Source organism: Vulpes lagopus, chromosome 2 (assembly GCF_018345385.1).
Source record: "Vulpes lagopus strain Blue_001 chromosome 2, ASM1834538v1, whole genome shotgun sequence".
NCBI lineage: Eukaryota > Metazoa > Chordata > Mammalia > Carnivora > Canidae > Vulpes > Vulpes lagopus.
The window spans coordinates 81,421,552-81,444,636 of record NC_054825.1 but is presented as its reverse complement, the minus strand read 5'-3'; the positions used below and the strand labels follow the sequence as shown (position 1 = coordinate 81,444,636).

The 23,085-nt window shown below is 38.4% G+C and overlaps 1 protein-coding gene and 1 pseudogene across 1 annotated transcript; both read right to left on the bottom strand.

Moving 5' to 3' along the window:
- Positions 1–4,310: 4,310 nt before the first annotated feature.
- Positions 4,311–5,255, bottom strand: LOC121477582 (annotated as a pseudogene).
- Positions 5,256–9,440: 4,185 nt separating this feature from the next.
- LOC121485517 (olfactory receptor 4F3/4F16/4F29-like) lies at positions 9,441–11,749 on the bottom strand. The gene is made up of 2 exons (XM_041746003.1): positions 10,835–11,749; positions 9,441–9,461 (listed from the first exon to the last, which is right to left on the bottom strand). Exons 1-2 carry the CDS (start codon positions 11,747–11,749, stop codon positions 9,441–9,443), a joined length of 936 nt encoding a protein of 311 aa, XP_041601937.1.
- Positions 11,750–23,085: the final 11,336 nt, after the last annotated feature.

The window sequence follows — 23,085 nt, the reverse complement described above, 5'->3', positions numbered from 1 at the left end:
ATACTAAGAAGATGTGGTGTATGTATATCTATGCAATGAAATATTACTCAGTGATCAAAAAGAATGAAATCTTGTCATTTGCAACAACATGAATGGAACTAGAGTGTATTATAGTAAGTGAAACAAGTCAGAGAAAGATAAATACCATGATTTCACTCATATGTGGAATTTAGGAAACTGAAGAACATAGGGGAAGGGAAGGAAAAATAAAATAAGATTAAAGACAGAGAGGGAGGCAAAGCATAAGAGACCATAGTTAAGAGAACAAACTAAGGGTTGCTGGAGGGGATCTGGGTGGGAGGATGGAGTAAACAAGTGATAGACACTAAGTAAGCCACTTGTGATGAGCTCTGAGTGTTATATGTAAGTTATGTATCACTAGTTCTACTCCTGAAACTAATACTACAATATATATTAACTAATGTGAATTTAAATAAAATCTTGGAAGGAAAAAATCATGTTTCACACACACACAAAGAAAAAGGAAAGGAAAGGAAAGGAAAGGAAAGGAAAGGAAAGGAAAGGAAAGGAAAGGAAAGGAAATGGGAAAGGAAATGGGAAAGGAAATGGGAAAGGAAATGGGAAAGGAAATGGGAAAGGAAATGGGAAAGGAAATGGGAAAGGAAATGGGAAAGGAAAGGAAAGGAAAGGAAAGGAAAGGAAAGGAAAGGAAAGGAAAGAAATAGGCTCTACAAAGGGCACTCTGAATTTCTGGAGATTAGGCCCCCATAGCTTCCTTCCTTTGTTCCTAGAAGAAAAACCTCAGTTCTGTGCTTATTTAAAACCTCAAAGAGCAGCATCAGCTTGTAATTGGATGGCCTCTCAGTTTCTATGTTCTGAGTTGTCCCGAGGACCAGGCTCTGCAAGTTATTAACTATTCATATAAGGTGAGATAGCAACTGGCTGTTTTATGAATCATAAGACAAGTCTCCATAAAGTTAAAAGTATTCAAATCATAAAAAGTAAATTATTGATTACAACAAAAATCAACTAGAATCAGTAATAGAATGATATCCAGAAACTTTTTATGGGAATTATAACCCATGTGTTAAAGAAATTAAAGGTAAAATTGTTAAAGACATTAAAAGCAAAGTTAGAAAGTATTTTGAACTGAATGAAAAGATATGTGGAAATTTATATGGTGTAGTTAAAGCAATTATTAAAGGGAAATTAATGGGATTAAATACTTGTATTAGAAAGTAAGAAAGGTATCAGATTAATAACTATGGTTTCTACCTAAGTAAAGTAATAAAAGATCAGGGAAGATGTTGGCAGCGTAGAAAGACCATTGGTTCACCTCAAACCATGAATACAATTAGATAACTATCAAATCATCCTAGATAGTCCAGAAATTGACCTAAATACTGGAAGAACAAACTCCACAACTAAAGATAGAGAAGCGGCCACATCAAAGAACGTAGGAAGTGCAGAGATGAAGTTTGAGATATAAACAGATCATTGCTGCTGCAGTAGGGAGGGAGCCACAGTCACAGAAAAGGGGAAGAGACAGACATGAGAGCACACAGGTTAAATATATGGCCAAAGCAATTGGCTTGGAAAGCCAGAGGGCCTGAATTTCATAGGTTCTTACAATCATCAGGGCTTTAAGATTTGAGTTTTAAAGGTCATTGGGTGTGGCTAGGACAGAGTCCAGAGGGTACTGCTCTAGGTGAGGAGGCAGGCAAAGAAACTCCTGGCCTACAACATGGAAACAGTGATCTGAAGAGTGCCTGAGGCATACAGTGAGGAGGTTATTCACTCATCTAAGTGAATACATCCCAAGAAGGCAGCATTCACTGAAAGATCCCTTTGGGAAAAAAGAAACCCTCAGGTGCCATTTCCCTCCCCTGCCCTTCAGCATAAGCATAGGGCCACCTGCAGGAATGAGCACAGTGCTGAAACTTGTTACCTAACTTGCTTACATCAAGTCCTTCCCCACAAAACCCTTCACCCCACCCCATTCCCCCACCAGCACACTCCAGTGGAACCATCCCTCCCAGTCATACTTGCTTCAGGCTTAGCCCAAGTGGGCCCTCTCCTTCAGAAGACCAGCCTAAACCTATACCCGCACTGCATCTCCCAACTGAGTTTGCAGAGCTCAGCTCTAGTGATATTGGTGACAGATCTCATTTCATAAGCAGACCAGAGTCCATCTAGTTAAAACATGGCACAGTCAGCCCAGGGACCACACACTGCCCTCAAGTAAAGAGAACCTCTGTAAACAACTGACTGAAAAGATAAAGCAACCAGGAAAAAATAGCAGAGTAAACAGTTTACACATTGGAGATGTTCCCAGAAGCACCAGGCACAGGGGAACAGGGTACACTACACAACAGGGCACCACAGGACCTCTTCTTCATAACACCATCGTTCTCAAGAACAAGAGACATAGCTGACCTTCTTGATCACAGACAGGCACAAAGACTTAGACAAAATGAGAAAATAGATAAATTTATTCCAAGTGAAAGAACAGAACAAAGCCATGGTCAGAGATCTAAGTAAAACAGATACAAGTAACATGCCTGAGAGATAATTTAAAGTAATGATTATAAGGATACTCACTGGACTTGAGAAGAGTGGAAGACAAGTAGGAGACCTTTAACATGGAGATAAGGAATAACATAGAGGAAGTAAAGGGTTTTAAAAATGAAATGAGAAATGATGGCACGGAACAGCTGGCTGGAAAAGCAGAGGAATGAATTAGTGACCTAATAGAGTAATGGAAAGTAATCAAAGCTGAACAAAAGAGAAAAAAGAATTATGTAAAACAAGAATTGACTTAGAGAACTCCTTGACTCCATCAAACATAGTAACATTCCTATTATAGGAGTCCCAGAAGAAGAGATAGAAAAGGGGACAGAAAATTTATTTCAAGAAATGATAGCTGAAAACTTCCCTAATGTAAAGAATGAAACAGCTATCCAGAATCAAGAGACACAGAGAACTCTCATCAAAATCAACAAAATCAGTCCTATACCCAGACAATTATAATTCAAATTACAAAATACAGTCATAAAAAAATCTTAAAAGCCACAAGACAAAAGAAGTCATTAATTTACAAGGGAAAATCCGTAAGACTAACAGGAGATTTTCAACAGAAACCTTCCAAGCTGGAGGGAGTAGCATGATATATTCAAAGTGCTGAATGGGAAAAATCTGCAACCCAAAATACTCTTTCTAGTAAGTCTATCAATTCAGAATAGAAGGAGACATAGTTTCCCAGAAAAACAAAACTAAAGGAGTTTGTGACCACTAAACCAGACCTGCAAGAAATATTAAAGGGGACTTTGAATAGAAAGGACAGAACAAAAGGAACAATATAAAGGTAGAATACATAAAAGCAGTGAAAATGAATATTTCTATAAAAAATCAGTCAGGGAACTCATAAGAAAAACATATTAAATATAACAACATATACCTAAAACATGGGAAGGAGAGAAGAAAAGAATGAGTTCAAACTTAAATGACATCAACTTAATGCAGACTGCTATATGCAGAAGATTAACCATATATCAAAAACCACTAATAAACATGCAAAAAATAAAGACAAAGGAACCCAAATATATCACTAAAGAGAATCAGCAAAACAAGAAAGAAAGATATGAACGGATCAGAGACAATCTTCTGAACCACAAAACAGGTAACAAAAAAAGCCATAAATATGTATCTATCAACAATTATTTTTAATGTGAATGGACTAAAACCCCAATCAGAAGACAAAGGTTGACAGAATAGATAAACAAGATACATCTATATGCTGCCTACAACAGACTCATTTTAGACCTAAAGACACCACAGATTGAAAGTGAGAAGATGAAGAAATGTCTATCATGCAAATGGATATCAAAAGAAAGTCAGAGTAGGGGTGTCTGGGTGACTCAGTCAGTTAAGCATCTGACTTTGGCTCAGGTCATGATCCTGCGGTCCCCAGGAGGGAGTATGCTTGTCCCTCTCCCTCTTTCCCCCTCCTGCTCATGCTCTCTTTTGCTCTCTCTCAAATAAATAAATAAAATCTTTTTTTAAAGAAAAGAAACAAGAAAGCCAGAGTAGCAATAATTATTTCAGACAAAATAAAATAGTCTTTATTTTATTTTATTTTTATTTTGGCTGGGTACAGTATACTTTATTGGTGTACATAACAATGTAAGACTCCCTGAGCCCCTCCCCTTCTCCAAGGGGTATAAGATGGAAACTATGGAGTTTAGGATATTCTCCCTGTGTTAGGGGATGAGTTAGGGCAAGTACTTCCCAGCAGCTAAGGACCTCTCTCTTCCTCTTGCTCTTACTGGGGCTGGTGGTCCAGAGGGATTTTACTTCTTGGAGGCCATGTGAACCATATCATTCACCATGTGGTTGCTATAGCCAAATTCATTGTTATACTAGGAAATAAGCTTGACAAAGTGGTCATTGAGAGTAATGCCAGCCCCTGCATCAAAAGTGGAAGAGTGGGTGTCATTGTTAAAGTCACAAGAGATAATCTGGTCCTCAGCATAGACCAGGATACCCTTAAAGAGGCCATCCAATACCTGTTTTACCACCTTCTTGATGTCATTGTATTTGGCAGCTTTCTCCAGGAGGCAGGTCAGATCCATAACTGACACATCAGGGGTGGGGACATGGAGAGCCATGCCAGTGAGCTTACCATTCAGCTCAAGGATGATCTTGCCTATAGCCTTGGTGGCACTGTAAAAGCAGAAATGGTATTCTGGGCATTATGCCACAGCTTCTCAGAGGGCTGTCCATGGTCTTCTGGGTGACAGTGATAGCATGGACTGTGATCATGACTCCCTCCACAATACCAAAATTTTCATTAGGGGCCAAGTAGTTGGTGGTGCAGGAGGCACTGCTCATCACAAAATATGGGGACATAAGCAGAAGGGCAAAGATGATAATTCTCTTGGCCCTGTCCTTAAGTGTGCCCCAGGCTTTGTGGAGGTGAAAATCCCAGTGGATTCCACAACATAATGAGTGCAAGCATCACTATATTTGATGGTGAGATCTGACTTCTGGAGGTTGGAGATGGGCTTTCCATTGATAACAAGTTTCCCATTTTGAGCCTTGACTGTGCCACAGAATTTGCCATGGATGGAATCATACTGGAACATATAGACCATGTAGTTGAGGTCAATGAAGAGATCATTGATGGTGATAATATCCACTTTGCCAGAGTTAAAAGCAGCTGTGGTGACCAAGTACCAAATATGGCCAAATCTGTTTGGCCAAATCTGTTTGTCACCAACAAATCTTGGTGACATGGCTGGCACTGCACCAGAAGATATGGCTGTCTGATGATAGGAGCAGAGAACCAAAATAAAACAGACTTTACAACAAGAGACAAAGAAAGACACCATTTAGTCATAAAGGGGACATTCCAATGGGAAGATACAGCAATTGTAAATATTTACACATCCAACATAGGAGCACCCAAATATATAATGCAATAGCAAACATAAAAGAACTAACCAATAATTATACAATAACAGTAATGACCTTAACACACTACTTACATCAAAGGATAGATGATCTAAACAGGCATTTGGGTACTTGGGTGGCTCAGTTAATTGAGCATCTCTCTTCAGCTCAGGTCATGATCCCAGGGTCCTGGAACTGGGCCCCACATCTTCTCCCTCTCCCTCTTCCACCATCCTACTTGTTCTCTCTTGCATTCTCTCTCTTTCTATCTCAAATAAATAAAATGTTTAAAAAATAAATAAAAATAAACAGGTAACCAACAAAGAAACTATGGCTTTTAATCACAGACTGGACCAGATAGACTTAATAAATATACATATAACATTCCATCCTAAAACAGCAAAATACACAATCTTTTCAAATGTACATGGCACATTCTCCAGAATAGACCATATATTAGTTCACAAAACAAGCCTCAACAAATTCAAGAAGATCACAGTTATACCGTGCATCTTTTCTTTTTTTTTATTTTTTTTATTTTTAATTAATTTTTATTGGTGTTCAATTTACCAACATACAGAAAAACACCCAGTGCTCATCCCGTCAAGTGTCTACCTCAGTGCCCGTCACCCATTCCCCTCCAACACCCGCCCTCCTCCCCTTCCACCACCCCTAGTTCATTTCCCCGAGTTAGGAGTCTTTATGTTCTGTCTCCCTTCCTGATATTTCCCAACATTTCTTCTCCCTTCCTTTATATTCCCTTTCTCTGACCACAATGCTATGAAACTAGAAGTCAACCACAACAACAAAAAAAAAAAATGTGGAAAGACCACAAATACATGGAGGTTAAATGACATGCTATTAAACAATGGAAATCAAAAAATAAATTTAAAAAGAATGTGGAAACAAATGAAAATTACAACACAACAATTCAAAACCTCTGGGGTGCAGCAAAAGTAGTTCTGAGAGGGAAGTTTCTAACAATACACCCCTATCTCAAGAAGTAAGAAAAATCTCAAATAAATGATCTAATTTTGCACCAACAGGAACTAGTAACAGAACAACAAAACCTAAAATCAGCAGAAGGAAAGAAATAATAAAGATTAGAGCATAATTGAATGACATTGAAACAAACAACAACCAAAAAACAATACAACAAATCAGTGAAACCATGATAGTTCTTCGAAAAACATTTTGATGTTTAAAAAAAAAATTGGTAAACCTCTAGCCAGACTTACCAAAAAGAAAAAAGACTCAAAATCACAAACAAGAGAAGAGAAATAATAATCAACTCCACATAAATACAAACAATTCTAAGAGAAAATTATAAAAAACTATATGCCAACAAATTGGACAGCCTAGAAAAAAATGGATGAATTCCTAGAAACATATAATCTCCCAAAACTGAAACAGGAAGACATAGAAGATTTTAACACACTATTAACCAGCAAAGAAATTGAATCAGTAAACAAAAACAATCTCAACAGAAGTCTAGGACCAGGTGGCTTCAGAGAAAAATTTTGGCAAACATTTAAAGAAAAGTTAATACCTATTTCTTCTCAAAATTTTCCAAAAACTAGAAAGGAAGGAAAATGTCCAAATTCATTCTATGAGGCTAGCTTACCCTTAAGGACAAGAACCATAAGATCATTTCAATGGATGCAGAAAAAGTATTTGACAAAGTACACCATCCATTCATGATTTAAAAAAAAAAAAAAACCCTCAACAAAGTAGAGAGGGAATATACTTCAACATAATAAGGCCATACATGAAAAACCTATGGGTAGCATCATCCTTAATGGGAAAAACAGAGCTTTTCCCCTAAAGTCAGGAACAAGACAAGAATGTCCACTCTCACCACTTTTATTCAACAAAGTACTGCAAGTCCCAGCCACAGCAATAAGACAACGAAAATAAATAAAAGTCATCAAATTAGTAAGGAAGGAGTAAAATTTTCATTATTTGGAGATGACATGATACTACATATAGAAAACCTGAAAGATTACCAAAAAAAACTACTAGAACTAGTAAATGAATTCACTAGAAAATTAACATACAGAAATCTGTTGCATTTCCATATACCAATATATATTTCCATACTCCAGCAGAAAGAGAAATTAAGAAAACAATCCCAGGGGATCCCTGAGTGGCTCAGTGGTTTGGTGCCTGCCTTTGGCCTAGGACATGATCCTGGAGTCCCAGGATTGAGTCCCACATCGGGCTCCCTGCATGGAGCCTGCTCCTCCCTCTGCCTGTGTCTCTGCCTCTCTTTCTCTCTGTATGTATCATGAATAAATAAAATCTTAAAAAAAAAAGAAAACAATCCCATTGAACAAAAATAATACCCAGAAATAAACCTAACCAAAGAGGTGACAGACCTGTACTCTGAAAAATATAAAATACTGATTAAGAAGTTTAAGGCAACACAAAGAAATGGAAAGACATTCCATGCTCATAGATTAGAATATTGTTTAAAAATGTCTACATTACACATTTAGTGTAGCCTTAATCAAAATATCACCAGCATATTTCACACAGCTGGAACAAACAATCCTAAAATTTGTATGAACCACAAAGACTCCAAGTAGCCAAAGCAATCTTGAAAAAGAAAAGCAAAGCTGGGGTCATCATAATTTGGACTTCAAGTTACATTATAAAGCTGTAGTGACTTAAAATTTAAAAAAAAACAATATGGTACCAGCACAAAAATAGACATATAGATCAATAGAACAGGATGTAAAACCCAGAAATGAACTCACAACTCTATGCCAATTAATCTTAGATAAAGCAGGAAAGAATATCCAATGGGAAGAAGACAGTGGTGCTGGAAAAAATGGACAAATGGTGCTGGGAAAACTGGACAACTACATGCAAAAGATAGAACTGGACTACTTTCTTACATCACACACAAAAATAAATTCAAAATGGATGAAAGACCTAAATGTTAGACCTGAAACCATAAAAATCCTAGAAAAGAACACAGGCAGTAACTTCTTTGACATCAGCCATATCAACTTCTTTCTAGATAGGTCTCCTGAGACAATAAAAACAAAATCAAAAATAGACTATTGGGACATCAACAAAGTAAAAAGCTTCTGCACAGAAATGGAAACAGGCAACAAAACTAAAAGGCAACCCATGGAATGGGATAATATATTTGTAAATGATATATCAGGTAAAGGGTTAGTGTCCGAAATCTATAAAGAACTCACCAACTCAACACACATAAAACAAATAATCCAATTATGAGATGGGCAGAAGACATGAATAGATATATTCCCAAAGAAGACATACAGATGGCCAACAGACACAAGAGAAGATGTTTATTATCACTAAATATTAGGGAAGTGCAAATCAAAACTACAGTGAGCTATCACCTCACACTTGTCAGAATGGCTATTATCAAAAGGACAAGAAGCAAGTGTTAGAGAGAGTGTGGAGAAAAAGGAATGCTTTTGCCCTGTTAGTGGGAATGTAAATTGGTGCAGCTACTATGGAAAAGAGTAGAGATTCCTCAGAAAATTAAGAATAGATCTACCAAATGATCCAGCTATAGCACTTCTGGGTATTTATTCAAAGAATATGAAAACACCAATTTGAAAAGATGTATGTACCGCTATGTTTATTGAATCACTGTTTATAAAAGACAATACATGTATGCAACCTAAGTATTCATCAATGGGTGAAAAGATAAAGAGGATGTAGTATATATAAACAATAGGAAATTGCTCAGCCACAAAGAAAAATGAAATCTTTTCATTTGTAACAACATAAATGGATTTCAAGGCTATTATGTTAAGTGAAATAAGCCAGAGACAAATACTGCATGGTTTTACTGATATGTGGAATATTAAAAAAAAACTAAAACAAAGCCGTAAAAAATCAAATTCATAGATACTGAAAACAGTTTGGTGGTCACCAAAGGGGAAGGATGATAGGGGATGGATGAAATGGGTAAAGAGTCAGTTGTGTAATAATGAAAAGTAACTAGACTTTTGGTGGTAAACACTTTGTTGTGTATTCAGATGTCAAATTATAAATTTGTACACCTGAAACATATAAATGTTATATACTAGTCTTACCTCAATAAAAAAAGGTGAAAAATCCTTGAAATGCTAAAATATTTTAAAAGACATAAACTACCAATAGACAATGATAGAGAGGAAAATATCACAAGTCTTATAGATATTTCATAAAAGAGAATATTAGAACACTTCTTCCAATAAATTTGAAAGATTAATATACAAATTTCTTTGAAGACACACTACCAAAAATTTAATTTATAGCTGAAAACCTTACCATAGAGAAAAGTGCAAGCTGAAATGACTTGTCTGGTGAATTTTATCAAACATTTAAGAAAGAAACTGTATCAGTTCCACAAAACTCCTGCAATAAATTTAATACAAGAAAATACATCCTATAAGGCTAGCACTACCCTGATCCTAAACCAGAAAAAGCATTGTTTCAAAATCAGCATCCATTCCTGGTTTTAAAAACTTTCAGCAAACTAAACAGAAAGGAATTTCCTCAGCCTGATAAAAAGCTACTAAAAATCCATAGCTAGCATCATACTTAATGGTGAAAAACTGAATGTTTTTCTCATAAGAATAAAAACAAGTCAAGTATGTCTGCCCTAACCTCTTGTATTCTGCACTACACTGTTCAATCTAGCAAGTCAGGCAGCGAAAATGAATAAAATGACCAATACTAGAATAAAAGAAGTAAAATGTCTTTATGCACTGAAAACATGATCATCTATGAAGAAAATCCTACTTACTCTATAAGAAAACAAGTAGAAGTAAAAGATTTTGCAAGTTTTCAAAATACAATGCCAATAAACAAAATATCTATTATATTTCTATATAGTAGCAATAAAAATATAAATGAAACAAAAGTGCCTTTTAAAATAGCACCAGAAGGGATGCCTGGGTGGCTCAGTGATTTGAGCATCTGCCTTTGGCTCAGGTCATGATCCCAGGATCCCAGGATCTAGTCCCACATCGGGCTCCCAGCGTGGAGCCTGCTTCTCCCTCTACCTGTGTCTCTGCCTCTCTATCATGTCTCTCATGAATAAATAAGTATTTTAAATACATTAATTAATTAAATTAAATAGCACCAAAATTAAAATAATTAGGAATAAATCTCAAGAAAGATATGCGAGACCTGCTCACTAGAAACGATGTAACATTGCTGAAAGAAATTAAATGGGATTTACATAGATAGTGAGATATACTGTTCTCATGGCTCACTCTTCATAAGGACTGCATTATCAGTAAGAATTATATTGCAACTGTGATAACACTCAAATCAATACTTGATGTCTCAAGTTTTCTGAATCCAAAGTATCAAAGATAGAAACAAAGGCTACACCATAATTAGTGAGAAAGCCTTATATTACCTATGAGATCTTCCTGTAAATCACTAGCTGTCTGCATACTCTCTTCATTGCTGACTTCATGTCTTTATTCTTGAATGTGTAGATAACAGGATTTAAAAAAGGAGTGAGAACTGCATCAGAGAGAGCAAGAAATTTGTCCATCTGGGAATTGGGGTGTGGCCATGTATAGACAAACATGGTTGGACCAAAAAACAAAAGGACCACCATGATGTGAGCTGACAAAGTGGAGAGGGCCTTGGATGAGCCACCTGAGGAATGTTTCCAAACAGTAAACAGGATGAAGACGTAGGAGATGAGGAGTGTGAAGAAGGAACCAACACAGATAAACCCACTGTTGACAGTGACCATGAACTGCAACCTGTAGGTGTCTGTACAGGCCAGTCTGAGGAGACGAGGAAGGTCACAGTAAAAGCTGTCCAGCACATTAGGACCACAGAAGGGTAGATTAACAACAAATGCCAGTTGGAACAGTGAGTGACTGACACCAAGGGCCCAAGCAGCAGCCAGAAATAAGATGCACCTCCGTGGGTTCATGATGGTCAGATAGTGGAGGGGCTTGCATATGGCCACATATCTGTCAAAGGCCATGGCAATGAGCAGCACCATCTCCACGCCACCAATGACGTGGATGAAGAAGATCTGGGCGATGCAGCCGCCAAAGGAGATGACTTTGTGCTTTCTGAAAAGGTCATAAATCATCTTGGGTGAGGTAGCAGAGCAGGCTCCCAAGTCAATGAAAGAGAGACTGGCCAGGAGAAAGTACATGGGGGAGTGTAAGTGAGGATCAATGGTCACAGAAAACACAATGAGGATGTTTCCAGTCATGCTTGCCACGTAGAGCACAGAGGAGAACACCAGAAGGAGAAGCTGGATCTCCCATGAGTGAGTGAGTCCCAGGAACACAAACTCAGACACAGCCGAGTGATTCCCTCCATCCATGGATCCGGCCAACTGGGCTACCACGAAATGATGGGAACTAAGAATGTGAGAAAGAAACTGTGATTATCAGGAATGATAGTGGTATTGAATATTTATGCTGCATTGCAAATGAGAACTAGCTGATAATCCAGTTCCTCACACTTCTTAAGTAATGACAGTAATGACGACAATGATGATGATGATGATGTAAACACAACTCAGAAGATCATATTATAATTGGAACTACTAGGAAAAGCTCTCGTTGCCTAAAATTAATAGGAGAAATTTGGCAAGAAGAAAAGCTTCGCAGGGCCCTGTAACAAGAAACAGAATATACAAGCAAGAAGGTATATCTGTCCACAAAAGAAAAAGAGAAGTAGGTGAAAATAAATTCATTTAATTACCCACAAAGAGAAATGACACAGTTATACAAATTACATCTGACCCTACTTTCCCATAACAACACATTTCATCTCCCACTTATGATCATTTTCAATTTCTTCTCTCCATACAATTCACATTCAGAGAGTAGGACTGTGGAGAAACTGATTGATCAGTGGATCACCATTTAGGAGTGAAAGTTTTCTGAAACATGAGACGGGAATGAATTAAGGAGAAACACACTGTAGAAGAGGACACAGATTGAGATTAGGGACAATGCAACTGGGGAATAAGAAAACACCCAAACCATGCAAGCGTAGTCAAAGAGAAATGGGCTTCAGCAAAGATAGAATTTCATTCTTTGTCATCATGTCAGATCAGGTTCACTGTTTTTCTGAATCTTCCCATTTTTTATTATGGTAGAAACCATATAGCATTAAACTTTACCATATAAATCCTGCACAAGTGTACAGTTAAGTATTATTAAGTATATCCATCTGGAAAATATGCCTAGAATTTCTTCATCTTGTAAATATGACACTCCACACCCTTGAACAACAGGTTCCTGTCTCCTCTCCCCTCAGCCACCATCTATTTTGTTTTTATGAATTTCACTACTTTAGGTACCTCATAGAACTGGAATCACACAGTATTTCTTTATTTTTTACTGTCTTATTTCACTTAGCATAATATCCTCAGGTTCATTGACTACATCTTTCCATTTTTTTTAAAAGTTCTTTCAAAATGATACAGAGATTTCTACTGGCCACTCTACTCAATGAAGTTCCCTCTGGACCCACACCTGGCCCTGCAGGATTTTTATCCAGACCTAAGATATGTACAAATGCTTGGGATTTCACCCTAGTTTCTGCTAAAGAATGGACCTGTATCACCACAAGGAATGTGAAATATACCTGGAAACAACTTCTATTTGTCCACACATATAAAAGTCTTATGGCCAGCACTTACATACACTGAAATATTACATTTTTCTTCATCAGCAATTCAGCCACTCATCCTTTTCTTTGCTCAGTAGCATCTCCATTCTTTTAAAGTATTCAGGACTTTGTCACCTGCTCTGATATTTGACATCATCAGTCTCAATATGTCTGAAATGCATGCAGGTATGTGGTGACTCCAAGGTCATTTGCACTTTTAAGCGTTAGCACATTTTGAAATGAAAAGAATGTCAAACTTCAGTAACAGTATAGGAGGGCACATTGCCTTGGCTTAATCACATGCACTTAGAGCACATACTAAAGGGTTGGTAGTTGGGGCACTTGCCTGGCTCAGTTGGTAGAGCATAGATCTCTTGATTTCAGGGTTGTAAGTTCAAGTCCCACAGTGGGTATAGTTATTACTTAAAAATAAAGTCCTTTAAAAAAAAAAGGTTGGGGGCTGGGTTGGTTGAGCATCTGCCTTTGGCTCAGGTCATGATCCCAGGGTCCTGGGATAGAGCCCCAGGTCAAGTCAAGCTCCCTGCTTAGCAAGGAGCCTGCTTCTCTCTCTCCCTCTGCTGCTCCCCCTGCTTGTACACACACTCTCTCTCTCTCCGTCCCTCTCTCTCTCTCTCCGTCAAATAAACAGATGGGATCTTTAAAGAAAAATAAGAGTTCTATCCACTTAAATAAAAGGGGGGCTGGTGACTTTTAAGTTTTGACTAGGTTTGTATTTGGGAGGAGAAGGGATGAAAGTGGTGAAGATTCCACTGCTCTGTGTCCAAATACCCACCATAATGAACTCCCAATAGAGGGTAAGCCCTGAAAACAGCTGCTGGAGTTTTATTCCTTTTAGAAGGTGTTGGAATGCAATACAGGCTTACTCACCTTCTTTTGCAGACACATCTCCAGGTATTTGAAGAATCTTCTCAAAAAAAAAAAAAATTCAGTTGATACCTATCCTAAAACATCTCTGCTCCAAAACTGAAAAACACACTCACTGTGATCTGACCCCAAGTCTAGCTCATCAATGCTAAGCTGAGTCTATATATACAACTGAATCAAATGATTTTGCTGTCACCTCCTGAGGCTACAGTCCATAGTCTCAAGATACACACTTTTTATAGCCCAAGCTCTTAAGTCAGAAGTCCCTGAGCCTGGGCTGGAGAAGAAGGAACCACCTATGCAGCCATTGTGTGAGAGACAGAGGAAAGGACGAGGACTGGTTGGTAAATATGCAGAGACAGATGGCCAGAAATACTCAGCAACTGAGGATGAAACATGGAGACTTCTGTGTGGAAAGCATATGGATCCTGTGAAATCCTACCAATATTTTTATCTAAGAAACAGCCTGTTCCAGATTGACCATTTTTCAGATGAGAAATCTGATATTCAAAAATGTAAACTGAATTGCTTATAGTCACACAAGCGCCGGAACTAGGGACTAGAATCCAGGTCTCTGGATTCTTGATCCAGAAACTATAGATCCTGTAGAATATAACCTAAGAAAGAAGAGTAAAAAATCAAAACTTAAAATGTGACTTTCAGAGTTAAAACTGACACCAAACACCAGCATTTATACAAACCACCTATTATTTGCATTAAATTATTTTGCATGACAATAATAACTACATACATACAACAAAATGACCAATGGAATGTTAGAAGTAAATGGTATACAGAAATGAGATCTTTCAAAAGACAAATACCATATGATGTCACTCATATATGGAATTTAAGAAACACAACAGATGAACATAGGGGGAAAGGGGGAAAAAGAGAGAGAGGGAGGCAAACCATAAGAGACTCTTAACTATAGAGAACAAACTGAGGGCTGCTGGAGGGAGACAGGCAGGGGGATGGGCTAAATGGGTGGTGGGCACTAAGGAGGGCACATGTTGGGATGAGCACTGGGGTGTTGGTGTTGTATGTAAGTGAAGAATCACTGAATTCTACACCTAAAGCTAAATTCTATACCTAACACTATGTGTTAACTAACTCAAATTTCAATGAAAACTTGAAACAAACAAGCAAAAAGAAATGACGTCATTTATTGCTGCCACACTTTGAGCGCTCACTCTTCTCATTTTGGTGCTCATTTGGAAGACCAAAACAGTGGTGCAATATCTGAAAGAAAATCTTTATCACACCATCCATCATTTCTGCCTCTCCATAGTTTGCTGTCCTCAAAAGTCAAGTAAAAGTTCTTAATTATTTTATAAAGTTCTCCTTGATAGTTCCAGTCCATAATAAGTCAGAGTTTGGGTTTTTTTTTTTTTCCCCAACTTCTGTAAGTCACAAACTCAATAAACCGAGTAGAAAGACATAAATTGCACACATAATAGCTATAACACAGTATATGCCATATGAACAGTAGACAAGATTATATGCTGAATGTGTGAGAAAAAAAAAATAGAAATTCAAAGGAAGAACCAGTATTATCAGCCAGGTCAAGGACTTCAGGAAGAGGATAGAATGTTATGTGTCCTTTTTTTTTTTAAGATTTAATTATTTATTTGAGAGAGAGCGCGCATAAGAGGAGTTATGGGGAGAAGGACAAGCAGACTCCTGAGTGCAAGCCTGACACAGGCCTCAATCCCACAACCCCAAGGTCATGACTTGAGCCGAAATCAAGAGTCTTACCTTTAACCACCTGAGCCACCCAGGTGCCCCACGATGTGTCCTTTTAAATATGAATGGGAAACACCTTGATCTGTAAACTGTAGTCCTTTGCTTTTAAACACAATGCCTTAAAGTTTTACTTGTATTGTCCAAAGTTCCTAAGTGTAAAAGTCAATAAGTATTTCTAAAATGAAACATTGGTTAATAATCCCTCTACACTCAGGAACCAATGACTCCAGTGCTGTTTCTCTACCATCTTTGAAATAGATTCCACACACAGAGAAGAACATTTCTCATCTCTGACTTCAAAATTTATGATAACCATAACTAATAGTCTCATTCAGAAGCACCCCACCCTCTACAACATATACCTTGCTTGGGGATGGAGGAGACTTTTTTCAGCAAACCTACACCTAACACTCAATTTCATAAAGGTTGGCAATAATCTGAGAGGTAGAAAGAAATAGGGAAGAGAGGTAGAAAGATATATGAAAAGACAGAAAGACACAAGGAAGGGATAAGTTAGAGAAGATACACACTATGGTGCCTGGGTGGCTCAGTCTGACTCTTGATCTCAGCTTAGGTCTTGAGCTCAGGGTCATGAGTTCAAGCCCTCTTTTGGGCCCCACATTGGGTGTGGAGCCTACTTTTTAAAAAATGTATATGTACACACACACTATCACTATGATAATGAAAGGAAGAAAGAGAAAAGAAACTATACAGGTGAGGAAGAGTGGAGTTCAGAAGAGTTCGGATAAAATTAAACAGGAAGATCCAATTCCCACCTCTGAACAAGTGATTCATTTTAAAAAGCCAAACTCCTGGGGATCCCTGGGTGGCGCAGCGGTTTGGCGCCTGCCTTTGGCCCAGGGCGCGATCCTGGAGACCCGGGATCGAATCCCACATCAGGCTCCCGGTGCATGGAGCCTGCTTCTCCCTCCGCCTGTGTCTCTGCCTCTCTCTCTCTCTCTGTGACTATCATAAATAAATAAAAAATTAAAAAAAAAAAAGCCAAACTCCTTAAGTACCTGCCAGGAGGCTCACAATTTCCTGTGACTATCACATATGACAATGAATGGAAAGACTGTTTTTTATAATGCAACACGAATGGAAATTACCCAGAAGTTATAACTGTTACCCTACCTTGAGAAGGCTACAATAGAGTTGTAAATAGCTTGGTTTGAAGTCTGTGAAGCTTGTTTTTGAATCCAGACCCCACTACAACTTGCTATATGAGCATGGGAAAATCACTTAACCTCTCTGAGCTGTTTCCTCATTTGTAGAAGAAAATAACAACACCGCCCTTGCAGGGTGTGCTGAGAATGAGGTTACATGATACATGTAACATGCTCCTAATGAAGTACCTAGCACATTGTGAGGGCACAGTAAGCAGTACCTAATATGTAGGAAGGACCAACTAGCTATATGTCCCAGTTCTGAATTCCAAGTACTAAAAAAATTTTTAAATTTTGAATCCATTATTCTGAACAATTAAGAAGAATTGGTTTCAGTTTAGGTTTTCACGTCTATGCTGGTGTCCAATAGCTTGGAATGCTTCATCAGGGATATTTCCCCTAGGATAATTTTGCTCCTAAGTGGAGATATTGCTCAGAGCTTGATTTGTGTGAAGTTTGTTTCCTGATTCTACAACCTTCCTACAGCCAAAGTCATGGATAAATTTTCACAAAAACCATTCTGAAAACTTTCTTGACCACCTCAGATAATACTGGCCATTTGTACCTGTGTGGGGGTGAGGTGCCTCATGGAACTTCCAAAGGTGTGCTCATCCATATAAAAATTTGCATCAACTTACCTACAAAAAGGAGGCAAACCCATAAATACCTGCCTTTCAGGAAATAATTTGCTCCCTAACTCATATTTCTTTTTCAAGATCCACTTAGCATCTTTAGCTATAACTGTTGCTAACTCTGTACAAGCAGAAAACACAGAATTTATGCATGTCAGAAAATCAGTTATGGCTGCAGATGGCCGCTCAGGCCAACGTAGTTCTAGTTCTGTTCATTCACCCATTCTACCGAGGCTTCTTATTTAACAATTTTACTAATTAAAATGTACTTACTTAGTATTTGTGTTTGTTAGTTGCTTGGAAAGACAATGCCTATCTAACATCTTAATTCAATACCAAGAAGCACAGGAGGATGAATGCACAGCGTTGGTAATACCTGAAAAAAGTGGAAGGAGGAAACTACAGCTGCGCTGATGAGAAAGAGAAAATGGAAAATGCAGCACTCAGCAGAACTTTTATAAATAGTAATATTAGTATACATGAAGAGAAACTGAAGAATTATCTATAAAGCAGATAGTACAATATAGAAATGACAGTTAAGTTCAAGTATCTGAGATAATGGTGAAGAGCATGGGCTGCCCAGAGAATGGAAAATGTTTAAGAGAACAGTAGAAAATAAGATGAGAAGGAAAGGTGAGACTAGTTTTATCTGACCTCAGGCTCTAACATCAGATGGTGGAGTGCTGTTAATACATAAAGGAGAAGAAAAATGTACAGAAGGGAGTTCATGGATGAGACCCACTGCACGGAGAAGACCATTCATTTGCCAGTGTGACAGGCCAGAGGAAGAACAAACAAGTAAAGAAGCCCAAGTAAGGGACTGCTATGATAGAATGGGTCTGACTTGAGAAAATCATCACCTCACCCAAACCTTCTCTACCCTTAGGATGGAAAAGCCTTTGTTCTCTGATTTTCTACTACTATTATCCCCTTCACCTACCCGTTTGCCAAGGTAAGTAAGAGATCAGCATCACTAAAGACTCAGATACGGTCCCCCAACCAGATCCTATTCAGGATCATTACAAACATAAACAAATCACTAGAAAACACTGTCACCATAAGAGTGACAAAAAGAAAAAAGCTAATTATGGCCCCAGAAGGCAGTGACCAAGTGACACTGCAGAGATCTGGGATTGCCACACTGAGATCACTCCACCTGGAGAATTGTCACCTATAATCATTTCGATTTTCCCAATGTAGCCAAGCAGAGAGGCTGTTAATGAGAAGAAATAAGAGTTTATAATTTTCTGACAAAGAGACTCTGTGCCATATTCTAGAACTATTTGGAATCATTATTTTACTGTGACTGAATATGCATTCCATAGAAAAATATAAAGTGGACTTTTACATTTTTAATCATTTTATGATAATTTCAACAGTATATATGCCATCTTGGGAATGTTAGAATACAAAAAAGTATTTTTAAAACCTTGAGGACAGAATATTTTGAGTTCTTTAAAATAAGAAGAATACTTTCAAATGTGAAAGTAAAGTGATTTTGAAAATCAATCCTTTTGCATATTATTTTATGGAATCCTCAGAACAGCATAGCAGAGTAAGCACTATTATTACATGCATGACTTCAATTTATGTAATAAACTAGATTTTATAGCTAATAAAGCTTAGTTTCATCTTTGAAACCAGAACTACAAAGTTCATTCTTGTTCTTCTCCTCAGAATGCTGCTTTGACACAAATTGTATCAAAGTACAGAATAAAGGTACATGTTACGCATTTATTTTACAAGCAAAATCAAAGTATCCCATAAGAACAAGACCACAACAAGGAAAATAAGCAGCCACGTTACTTTTGAAGATAGAGAATTCTAGCTTAAGAGAGCAGAAAAGGATGTGTGTCCTCTTCTCTTCCTTCTACACCAAAGTGGCAAGCTCTCAACAAACCTCATTCATTATAACCCTCCCACCTTGCGCACTCCAGCCCTCCCTCCTCTCTCTTCTATATCATCTATGCTTCCTTCCCTATTGTGTTGTTCCCTCAGCTTTCACCCCATGTTCTATCTCCCATCTTACTAAAACTCTTTATCCAACTTTCCTTTCTGGCTTCTACTCCATTTATCTAAAGATCTCCGCAGCAAAAATCCTTCAAAAGAGCTGCCTCTGCTCTCTTGGTCCAATTCCTCTCCTGTATTTTCTTTCAATTTCACTCCAATCAAAATTCCACCCCTTCCCTAAAACTGGTCTTTCAGTTCTCCTATGATCTCCATATCAAAATCTAATGATCAAGTCTTAGTCCTCATCTTCTATCCATTATCTACTCCAACCTTCATGTACATTTTTGTCAGTTGGCTTCTCAGGTACCACACAATCCTGGTTTTCCACCATATCACTGGTAGCTCTTTCTTAGTCTCCATTAATTGTTATTCACTCCCTGACCTCTTGATTATTAATAATGTCAGGGCTCATGCTTTTCTATCTATATTCATGCTCCAGGTTTTCTCATCTGGCACCATGTCTTTAAATAACATCTGCGTATCAGCTTATATCTTCAATGGGGAAAAACTGAGAGCTTTTCCTCTACAGTCAGGAGCAAGACAGGGATGTCCACTCTCACCATTACCATTTAACAAAATACTGGAAGTCTTAGCCTCAACAATCAGACAAAAGAAGAAATAAATGACACCTAAATAGGGAAGGAAGAAATCAAACTTTCACTATTTGCAGATGACATGATACTCTATGTAGAAAACCTGAAAGACTCCACCAAAAAATTGCTAGAATACATGAATTTAGCAAAATTGCAGTATATAATATCAGTGTGCAGAAATCTGTTGCATTTCTATACACCAACAACAAAGCATGAGAAAAAGAGATCAAGGAGTCAATACCACTTACAATTACATCAAAAACAATAAGATACCTAGGAATAAACCAAACCATAGAGGTAAAAGATCTATACTCTGAAAATTATAGAACAGTTATGAAAGAAATTGAAGAGGACACAAAGAAACAGAAAAATACTCCATGGATTGGAAGAATAAACTTTGTTAAAATGTCTATACTACCCAAACCAACCTACACATTTAATGCAATACCTATCAAAATACCACCTGCATTTTCCACAGAGCTGGAACAAACAATCCTAAAATTTGTACAGAACCACACAGAAAGACCCTGAATAGCCAAAGTAATCCTGAAAACGAAAAAGAAAAGCTGGAAGCATCACAATTCCAGACTTCAAGCTGTATTACAAAGCTTGACCATATTGCAAAGATGACTACAAAGTAATCATCAAGACAGTGTGTATGGTACTGACATAAAAGCAGACACATGGAACAACATAACAGAATAGGAAACTTAGAAGTAAAGCCACAACTATGTGGTCAACTAATCTTTGACAAAGCAGGAAAAATCTTTTTCCGATGGAAAAAAGACAGTCTCTTCAACACATGGTGTTGGTAAAATTGGATGGCCACACGCAGAAGAATGAAACTGGACCACTTTCTAACACTGCACACAAAAATACATTCAAAATGAATGAAAGACCTAAATGTGAAACAGGAAACCATAAAAATCCTAGAAGAGAACACAAGCAGCAACCTTTTTGACCTTGGCCACAGCACCTTCTTACTAGACAGGTCTCCAAAGGCAGGGGAAACAAAAGCAAAAATGAAGTATTGAAACTTCATTAAGATAAGAATCTGCACAGAGAAGGAAACAATCAAGAAAACTAAAAGGCGACCTTTGGAATGGGAGAAGATATTGGCAAATGATCTATCAGATAAAGGGTTAGCATCCAAAATCTATAAAGAAGTTATCAAACTCAACACCCAAAAAACAAATAATCCAGTTATAAGATGGACAGAAGACATGAATAGACATTTTTCCAAAGAAGAAATACAGATAGCTAATAGGCACATGAAAAGATGCTCAACATCACTCATTATCAAGGAAACACAGGAAAACCCAGTCCCGGAGAAGCAGGAACTTTAAAAAAAATCCACGCTGGATTCTTCCCGGACAAAAAAGGCGCTTAGCGGGGAAATCGAGAAGAATCTCAGGAGGGGCAGTGGAGCCTCCAGTGTCCCGGGGTCACTAAAGGAGGAGGTGCACCTGGCAGATCTCGGTCAAGTGCGGGGGTGCCTCGGGAGAAGCTCAGGCGGCGGCTCCGCTCCGGGCAGAGGGGGTTGCGCCCTGCTGCCCTCGGAGCCTGGGCCCCCGGAACCCAATTCTAGCAGCGCAGGCCGCAGATCCCAGGGCGCTGGGCGGACAACGCCAGCGATCCTGCACTCCCCCGGGACAAGTGCAGGTGAGGACTCTCCTGCTGCTGGGCACCCCCAAGCTGTGCAGATCATCACCCCCCGCCCCGGGAGCATCCAGGCCAGTGCACACTGGGAGACTGCCCTCCCGCCCCGTAGTTACTGCGGGAGCTGCCCCCAGGGCTGGAGACCACTGCCAGTGTCCTTGTTCCTCCATATTTCACCCTGTGCCTGATAGGGGTGGGGCCACCTGGGAAGGAGGCCTCAGGGGTCAACAGCTCCCACTGAGCCCGGCAACTGGGGGGTGGGCAGTGAAGCTCCCCAGGTGCACACACCTGGGAGTCAGCACAGCATGCCCTCCCCTAGAACCAACTGGAAGGACAGGGGAAGAGCAAGTTCTTGACCAAGCAGCACTGGAAAGTTCCAGATGATGTCGAGGGATTTACAGTATATAGAACCAGAGGGTACCCCTCTGATTTTTGTCTTCCTTTTTCCTCATTTTTATATCAGATTAAATTTCCAATTTTTTTTACTCTTTTCCCACCTTAACTACAATATTTTACCACCTCTTCATTTTTAAGATTCTTCCTTTTTGACTTTCATATTTCTACAATTACAGGTCCTACATCTATTTTCCACTTCTAGATTCCTTTCAACATACACAACTTAATTTGGGGAGATATACAAGATATGTTTTTTTTTTTTGTTTCGTGTTTTTTTGTTGTTGTTGTTTTCTCTGCTTCATTTTGTTCTACAATGGCAGAAGTTAATACCTTCTAAAACATGACCAGTATGCACCCAGAACCAAGTGGTATGCCGTGCTGGTTCATTCTGTGAGATTCCTCATTCCCATTCTGCCCTCCTCTTTTATCTCATTTAGGTTTTGGTGGTCAATGTTGGGGGCCTCTACAAGTATTTCTGGTTTACATAAATTTGGGACTGAGCATCTTCTAACATACAAAACTTAATATACTCAGAAACAAGAGGATCACCCTCTAGAACCCCTCAGGTAGACTACATTCTCCCTCGACTACAACTTTTTCACCACCACCATCTCCCAGTCCCCCCACTTTTTTTTTTTACTTCTCCTTTTCTTTTTTTTTTTCCTTTTCTTTCTTTTTCCCTCTTCTTTAGGATTCCTGGCATTTTATTTTGTACTACTTTGTTTTAAAATGTGTTTTTCACTTTAGTAGTCCTTTAGTTTTATTTCATTCTAATCTTTGTTTTCAATTTCTGGTCTCTGGCCTCAGCAGAATCACCAAGGGTGAAATTTACTTAGGTCGTGCTTGATATGCTTGATGAGGCCCACTCATACAGCCACTCTGCACTGAGCAAGATGACTAGAAAGAAGAACTCACCACAAAAGAAAGAATCAGAAACAGTACTCTCTGCCA

Excerpts from the sequence above, each read along its gene's own strand:
- LOC121485517 (XM_041746003.1), bottom strand. The coding sequence starts at position 11,749 with ATGGATGGAGGGAATCACTCGGCTGTGTCTGAGTTTGTGTTCCTGGGA. Across the intron at positions 9,462-10,834 it reads AGAGAGTATGCAGACAGCTA|GTGTACAAATTTATAATTTG; the intron begins GTGATTTACAGG and ends TATATGTTTCAG.